We start from the raw sequence: 8,980 nt of genomic DNA, 5'->3' as shown, positions 1-8,980 counted from the left end.
AACAAAGTAACTCCATATTCTGCTCACCAGGTTCTATATTCTGTGTGGTCTTGACCCAAGATGTTCTCATCATCTCTACAATATAGTAAAAACTACTATACTGGGGTGTTGCAAAGTTTAGAGTTCATAAAGAATAGAATAAGTATACTCTGGTTCTATGAAGGGATTTTGATATTCAATGTTTGCACTGTAGGCCCAGAAGAGGGGCTTTTGATAGTTTCCTTTAGGCACTGCATAAGTAGTCACCCGATTTCAGCAAACAAGGCTCTGAAGACAAAACCTGACCTTTAAAATATTTTTATTAAACAAAAAAAAAAAAAGTGTAAAAGAAACCCCCAGCCAGTATACTCCATATATTGGCCTTTAAAACACTGATCAAATAATCCTTATTTACAGTTGAGAAAAATATCTTCTGGTGATACAAAAGCTATAAAGGTCTGCAAAAATCACTTGCTCCCTGCCATCTGCATTTGAAAAATGCTTTCAACTCAGTCAGGATAGGACGTAAGACAGGAGAGAGTAGGTTGCTGCGTAAGGAAGTAGGGGCAAAAAGCAATTGCTATTTCCCACACAGGAGCTGTTGGCCAGTATAAAGAGCAAATATTCCACAACATTTTGCAACTACAGATCATGATTTTTCCTTTTTTTGTGATCTTAATACCATTTTGCACAGTATATTTATATATTTATAATAATGAAACAACAGCTTTTAAAGGAATGAATCTGGTTAGAACCAACAAGCATATGTGAAGGTGTCATTACTGTCTCTTCAGCTCTGTAATCAGACTCTCTTTCTAAGCAGTATTTGACTAGTTTGGATTGCTCTGTGAAGACATTGCTCCATCCTGGTTACCAGTATTAACTATTATCACGTATCTATCACAGGTGTCAGTGTACAGCTTTGAGGGATTCTTCTGCTCTGGGTTAGCAGTTCTCAGCAGTGTATGGAATGGACACAGAACTGCGTCATTCTCCTTTTAGTACCAGGAGCATCTACAGTAACCCTACTAGTTAGATGTCTAAAAAAATCAAAAATCCCAGCATATGAAACATGAAAATGTGTAACAGAAAGGGACAGGGACCTTGGGCTGCTGCTGAGCTGACAAGAGAGAACCTGTAGTACAGAGATGACCATAATTACTGATCTGGGGTCAGTGTGGCAAAATCAGCACACCTGGTGCAAAATCAGCACGCCCTGCTGTGTGCTTTAGATTCTGTTGTGTATTTCAAACTATTAACGTGTGAGTCCCTGGCCTAGAATTTTCTCCCACAAGCTTCTGTGGTGGTTTTCATGGTGCTTTGTTGGGTTTTATTTTGCTCTCTCTTGTTTCTTGTTTATTTGAGTTGGTTGGTTCATTTTTTTAAAAACATGAAAATAAGACTTTTCCCCTTCTGTAACAATAAACCTATAGGGTTACCTCCACTAAATATTCAGTATTACCTGGTAACTTTGCTGTGACATTTGTGTCTTCCTTCCCAGGCAATGCAACAAGAGTTTCAGGCATCAGAGCAATTCTCATTAAATTTAGAAGTGTTCAGCTAATACAAAGGACAAGCTAAATTCAGTTCTAAAGACAAGGGGAAAAAAAAGATGCCTTAAAGGTATCATTACTTCCCAAATATTTCAGACAATTTCAATCTTCTGTTCTAGTTTTGAAAGTCAGATGACATTTATACCAGCTGGAAACGTTTCTGGGATTTCTGTTCTCATTTAAGAAAATAAAGATGGATGCACTGTCTTCTCATTAGCATCTTTTTTTGTGTCCCATTTCACAGAGACATCTCTTCCAAACTTTGCTTCTATAGTCACCATATATCACTGGTCACATCATGTCCAGCTACAAAGAGAAGAAACAGATTTGAAAGAAGCAGCATTGAAGTTATTTCTTACATGTGTTCAGTGCTGAGAAAACCAAGCAAATTTGGAAATCCTTATCATGTAACATAAATAGATTGCACAAAATTCGGTACTAATCTTCTATAAAGTCCAAAAACAATCCTAAAAATCTCATCTTCACATAATCATCCGTGCAATTTATAGATTTTTAAAATTACAGTCCAAATGTAGCAATCTGTCTGTTATCAAAGCTTCTTTAAAACCATCTACACCATCAGCTTGAGCCTTGGAGACAGATTTGTAATGAGTCAGCCTGTAAAAGATGGCTAAAATATTTATTAAAAAACCTGGTATCCTTGAATTTCAGCAAGCCTACATAGAGAAGTTTAATTCAAAAAATCAAAACATCTTTTTAAAAATGTTTTTGAGATTTCAACCCACATAACTAGCTGTTCAAGATCTACAAACCTTTTAAAATGCTGTTATAGTAAATTATAACAATCCACTGTTAAATGAGTGGCTCACTGGCTATTTTGAAGCATATTAGAAGCCACATTTTGCCCCTGTAAACACCTATGTTACTATATCACATAGTATTTGCCATCATGAAATTATACACCTGGATAAGTTTAACAACAGCAAGTAAGTAATTTCATGTGGCTCTTCTGATTCAATTCCTTCGGTGTTTTCTAAGCCATGCACTCTAATATCTACTGCTTTAAGAAGCATTTGGCTTTCTCATTGCACCTTGCACTTAGACCTTAATTCTAAAGCCACACCATATCTTTATGGTACTCACCAGATCATCAACATCACCACCTTCATCTGTAGGAGGCAGAGTTTCATTTTTCTGTTCTTTTGGAGCCAAGAACTAAAAAAAAAAAAGTATTTATGTGATACTGACAAAACTGAGAGCCTTTAATGTTAAATTAACAGAATGTCTCCTCTGTATATCAAAACAAAGTCACCTGATATTAAAAATCAGGAAGGAAGTATTTTCTGGTTTCCACCCTCCAAAACCATATTAAACTACAAAAAACTTTGTAAGATTTGCTTTTAAAGGATTTTGTGTCAAAAACCAGACATAAGGATATGGTTCTTGAGACAACACATTGTGAGGCTGCACCCTGTAATAAGGATGCTGCAAATATTATTCCCTAGACTAAGGGGGGATAAGAAAGATGCATAGAAGAGAAATCATTTTAAGTCTACTATGTCCACAGAAACAACCTGAGGCACAAAAAGTTTTTGAGACATCACTGGCTGCAGCCTGGGACTATACATTTTTCTCTACCCATCCCTTTTTGTCCACTGTCAGATGGGATTCTGGATTAGATGAAAATTTTATCCAGTTCAGTTTGACCAGGTTTATGATCTTAAAAAATATTGTGTGTAGCTACAAAATGCTCAGTGATAACAAAATACCCCCAATGATATGAGTACATATACAAGGGTGACCAATGGCTTCTTTGAGATATTTCCTACACATAGCATTCTAGTTCTGTGTTGAATTTTTAAGCTTCCCCATTTAATTCAATTAGCATTCACCAAATGAACAAAGATATTAATTTTAAAAAACTCTCTTAAGATGAAAGATGGTCAGAATGCCAGTCTTAAAAATGGAAAATTCATTATGCAAAATTACATTGCCGTAGCTGCTGATACAACTCGCCATATGCACTTCACTTAAAGCACGACATTCATAAACAGAAGAGAAAGGTAAGTTGCTCAGATACTACAAAAACTGAAATCAAACATACAGACAATATCTGGAGTACAACCACCTCCAAATTACTTCACAGATTTTTCTCTTAGCCTAAAAAAAACCCAAAACATTAAAATGGTAGGGAAAAAATGGCAATACTTAACTCTTACTTTAAAAAAATCCAGTTGTCTACAAATCCTCGTTACTACCTTTTCACCAATATCCTTAATATTAAGTCTTTTTTATTATTATTATTAAAACACACTAGAACAAGTATTCAGAGCTAGAAACAACCCTGCCCCCCAAGAAAACATCGGTATGAAGCTAACAAGGAAAAGCCCAGACTTGAAGTCCTGTCATCCTTAATTTAGAAACAACTTCACTATAACTCCAGATGATGAAAGAGAACAGCTAAGTAGAAAATAGCCACATCAAATAAATACCTGCTTAGATAACTCTTTTGTGCTCCTAAAAGGGAGTTTCTATTCAGCTGGGGACTTTGACTGTATCAGCCAGAGAGGTTGTGTAAGAGGTCATGGGATTCTTATTAATATCACCAATCTCTGAGACCATACATTTGTAGTGTAAAAAGCTTAAGCATTATTTTAAATAAATAAAATATTCTGATCCTTCTCTAGAATCCCAGTGACAGCTTTAGGCATGGGGTAAAACTCTGACTTTCTTGTTGCATCCTCCAGGATGAAAAGCAAATACATCATGTTTGGGTAACACCCAAAGACAGAGGATACAGGCAACCTCTGCCTCATTGTCTCAGTGACCAAAGGTCAGACCTTTCCTACATCCTAAGCAGCAACAACCAAGAGAAATATAGAAATCTCACTCCACAGACAACATTCATGTTCTAACATGCTGAGTTTAACTTATTGTAGAGATTCTGAAGCTGAAAAAGAAGAAAAGGCAGGGAATGTGACAGAAGGAATTGGATTTTCAAGATGCTGTACGTCTGTTTATCTTTTTTTGTTGGAAGAGTTCTTAATCTAGTAGTAATATAAAGCACATACTATGAAACTAAAAGCTAATGACATTTGTCAGCTCTGAAAGGCTTTTTGTGCCAGATCAAATTTCCTTTTTTCACATTTAATTAAGAGTCAATTGGTATTTCTGGAAGTAGCACATTTATCAAAATTTTTACAATCAGCTTTCTCATGGTAAATTATGCAAAGGAAACTAAAAGCTAGAGAAATGTAAAATGAAGATTTGCAGCAAATTGAAACCTGAAGTTTCCATCAAATGCTGAACATCTAAAGTTGGGTTTTTTCCCTGAAAACCTGTTTTACATTTATGCAAAAGCAAATTACATATAATAGCTGTGCTGAAATCCATTATCTTCCCCAAAGCAACCAGAAAAAGCATTTGACATTCCTGCTCTTTTAACCTACCTTCCTCATGCTCTAAAAAGAGCATCTCCACTATTACAGGGGGGGAAAAAAATTCTCAGTGATAGGAAAATATGCATGCATAACCTACCTCAAGCAAAAAGAAAAAGGAAAGTTTGACCTGTCTAATAAGCAGCCTGGTACGTCTTCCTTTTTCCTGCAAACAGCGACCCTATATAATCTGTAATCTTACAGACAAAACAGTCTTGAAACTACTAGCAGCTAGTAAACTGCATGTAAAAGAAAAGGCTTTTGTGTCACAAAGGACAACACTGACAGACAACCCCATGACCTACAGGCTTGCACATAACCTCTACAGAGGTGAAGGAAACTTGTATATTTCTCTGTAGGGAATTTTGAAAAAATCCAATATAACCCTTAAGTGAAGAGCATTGCTTTCAGAAAACAAATTAAGCACTTCTGCAATCTGCTGTAGATCTAGGAAAATGCTGGCTTTGTATTAAACAGGAAAACTGTGGCAGGGTTTAATTGGACCAAAAAGGACTAGATTTTATACCAGCCCCACAATATCAAGATAAAATTTTCTATCCCTGCAGATCTTACTCCAAGAATACACAGTCTTGCAGTTTCTTAATGAAAATGTCATATGACTTAACAGACAATGGGAATTAGGGTTCTGGGTTTGGATTTGGACAGTGTGTGGGGAGATGGTTATCTAGTGAATAGCAAAGAGATGCAATCCAATTAGTCTGGAAGTTAAAGTAACTGTCATATTAGAGAACTCTGCTGCAAAACTGATTTCATGCAGTATCTTGTATTCCTCCAATTTAATGGGAAGATACAGCTACCGTATGACCAAAAGATCAATCATAAAATGACCTTCAGTCACAAAATAGTTTCCTATATTGCAGTATATATGATGATTGCAGGATGATGGCAAACAGAAGTGTAAATTTGCAGCCAGCCTGCAAATGCTTTCTCCAGCTTAGCCTGGCAGCTGTGAATACAGTCCATACTCTATCATTTGTGCTGCATTCCTATGCAGGCATAGTATTATTTAACCACCACAAGCTCACAGTGAAGACAATGGTAAGCTGCAAGGTCTTCGTGGTTACTAGAAATTTCCTTAAGGAACAGTAGCTATTTCACACAGCATTAGAACATTTTTTGAGCATCAGTGGTAATTTCAGACTAGAAAGTACAGTTCTCAAGAACAATATTGTCTCAGGAAGTTTCCAATTCATAGCACTTGAAGTAGATAAAAAAGACTGATGCTCTTTAAAACCACCACTGGGGGAAAAGTTGCTCTATACATTTATGTGTAATGATAAACAGCCAGAAGGTCCTTCATGTCTAGAAAAATCAGCATACTCTGTCATTTGTATCCTGCACATGTGCTCAGCTTTCTGGACTCCTGGTTTGTTAGCTTTTCATTTTCATAACACTTCTGTGACTTCTTCACCTAGAGGTAAATTGTTACAGATGAAAAAAGCAGTTTCTAAAATACAGATTCTTTCTACTCATTAACTAAATCATAGAGAACCTACTTTTACCCACTTCTGGCTATTGCTTATGGAAGGCCTGGAAGTAGCAAAAATCAATGTGCCATTTTTATAAAAGCTACTTCTCTGCAAAATGGTGATTTTAGACACAGTTTTACCTTTGGGGGGTCTGTGATACAAGGACCTTTTTCCTAAACTAGCAGCCTGATACAAAAACATCCATCTTATCCTCTCCACACAAACCTAAGTTTTGACAGCAGCTCTGAATTCTGCTTCCTTCCAAAGAGAAGGCACCATTCTGCCTGTTACAATTCAGTCCTTTGTAACTGGGACATCCTTCATTCATTACTGTAGTTACTAAAATGCTACATGTCTGTAGAAAGTATACCTGTAAACAGTCCAAAACTCCCATTTCCAAAAGGATCTAATATGGTCACCAATAATACCCCCAGCATCACATATTATGTCCACCAATCCACAAGAGCTGCATGAAGTGAAAATATTGCTATCACTGCATGTATGGTGAAAATTAGCCTCAACAACTTGAATTGCTGGAGTTCATAAAACCATTAAAAAAAAGTATCGGATTTTTGGACTGGTGCTACCAGTGCAAACATATTTCTTTCTGTGAAGTTCAAATAGTGATCTTACATATGTAAATAGCTCTCTGCTGTTCCACTACACTGAGTTGCTGAAGTTCCTATTCTTTGTAGAGGATATTTTCAGATAATTTCAATACATGCTACTTTTAAAAGACCAGTTAGAGTAAAACATTGTAGTAGTACATGCTAAGGTATTTTTGCTCTGAAATGCAGAAGTTTCAATTGTGTGGCAAATGAACATTCTTAATTCTTCATATGGATCTTATTCAATTCCACAGCAAGGGCTCTATACAAACAGATGCTCATGAAAAAAAATGATACCTTCTCAGCCTCTTCACCCGTCACCAAACTTCCTTCTGCTTCATCTTTAGTGATCAAAGAAATTCTTTCTGAAAAAAAAAAAAAAGTCATAAAAATATCATTAGAAGGCTTCCCAAAAATTCACCTAATGTTAGAAGTGAAAAAAATGTTTCACATTCCAACTTCTGGATGTGTCATCATCACCAGCATAAAAGAGTATCACTCAAAGGAAAATGTGACTTGCATAAATGAGTCAACTATGATATAAAATATGATATAAAAATAAATTAATGAGCATATTCATAAGCTTGCGGAAGTATCCATTTAGAAAACTGCTAATATTGTGACAATCAAACTAATGAGACACTGAAATCATAGATCACAGATGAAATGCTGAAAATCTATTAAAAAATTACACTTTTAGTCATTCACAGCATGCTCTTAGGTCCTCAGCAAAAATTAACTCCTAAAATTCAGACACTTGTGCTGTAATTACCCAGTCTGACTATCAAACTGCTGGTCCTGCCACACTTTACTCCTTGGTTGTACCAGCAGCACTACCCCCGCCAAAAAAAAACTTCAAAAAAATCTCCATTTATTTTGACCCCAATTTTTTCCAGTCCAGTTCATCACTTAGCCATACAAATGCTTGTGCCCAAATAAGCAGCTGTGGGTGTGAGAGCAAACAGGAGATTCATAGAAATTTCAGCAGCAGTGTAAGTGTAGAATCACCTCCTTGTGCCCACAGAGCCACATGGCAGGGTTTCATGAAACAAAGATCTGCCTTTCTTCTGAGCCATTAACTCATTAACTTACATCCATCTTCTTTTGGTGATGGCAGTCACTCATGACAAACTCCAATGCACATCACACTTGGTGAAAAGAGGGGATGGGTCACATGGCAAGAATGAGAGAAAACAACTCCTGCTCTTGTTAGCAGCAAGTAAAAAGCAATTTCATCTTCCTACTGAGAACAGCCAGATTATGCATTAAGCATCAAGATTTCATTTCACCATGTTCTCAAAGGAAGATAATCTATGCTGCATGAAAATATCATCTTTCCTTGTATTTCTTTGTTTGGTTGATTTTTTCCTCAAAACCATACTCCAGTTTGTCAAAAACTCTGAGTTATACCAACTAAAAATTATTCATGGCTTTGAAAGATTCAAGTTTGCTACTTTCAAAGTTTATTGGTTTCTTTCTCCAAATTTATACAGATAAGGTCCCCTACAGCACTACTGAATATAATGTTCTTGTCAGTGTTGTCCTGTGCTGTTTTTTTTACACTGCTAAACAAATTCCCATCCTGTAATTCAAAGCTGGATGAAGTAGACATTACAGCATGTCTGGAATTCATCAGTTTGAATGGTACTACACAAAATCATAGCAATTAATTTTATAGCATGCACCCTTCAGAGATACAGCTGGGCATTTAACAGATTTTCTTAGCATTGGTTCCAATTAAAAACAAGAGTATGATGTAGATTTTTTTTTTAGTCCACTACATTTTCTATTTGTGAAAATGTTCCTTTATTTATCACTTGTGTAGTCTCTGAATGTCTTTTAGAATAGCACTGCCTTGTATCTCCCAGTTTAATCATAGGTAGGTGTCATATTACCACATATTCTGTTCTTCTCCTATTGCTTAAATACAAAATGATCAGTGACACATTTCA

The 8,980-nt window shown here is 36.1% G+C and overlaps 1 protein-coding gene across 3 annotated transcripts in view; it reads right to left on the bottom strand.

Moving 5' to 3' along the window:
- Positions 1-281: 281 nt before the first annotated feature.
- XRCC5 (X-ray repair cross complementing 5) overlaps positions 282-8,980 on the bottom strand; it is a 49,911-nt gene continuing 41,212 nt past the window's right edge. For all 3 annotated transcript variants that reach the window (XM_085584213.1, XM_021526169.3, XM_085584214.1), the window contains 3 exons: positions 7,326-7,393; positions 2,637-2,708; positions 282-1,838 (listed from right to left, as the gene is read on the bottom strand). In XM_085584213.1, coding sequence (XP_085440339.1) covers positions 1,824-1,838; positions 2,637-2,708; positions 7,326-7,393 — 155 coding nt within the window. In that variant the 3' untranslated portion in view covers positions 282-1,823. The remainder of the gene's footprint in view (positions 1,839-2,636; positions 2,709-7,325; positions 7,394-8,980) is intronic.

Source organism: Lonchura striata, chromosome 7 (assembly GCF_050655825.1).
Source record: "Lonchura striata isolate lonStrDom1 chromosome 7, ASM5065582v1, whole genome shotgun sequence".
In the NCBI taxonomy this organism is placed as follows: domain Eukaryota; kingdom Metazoa; phylum Chordata; class Aves; order Passeriformes; family Estrildidae; genus Lonchura; species Lonchura striata.
The sequence above is the reverse complement of the archived record's forward strand: the minus strand, read 5'-3'. Positions and strand labels throughout refer to the sequence as shown.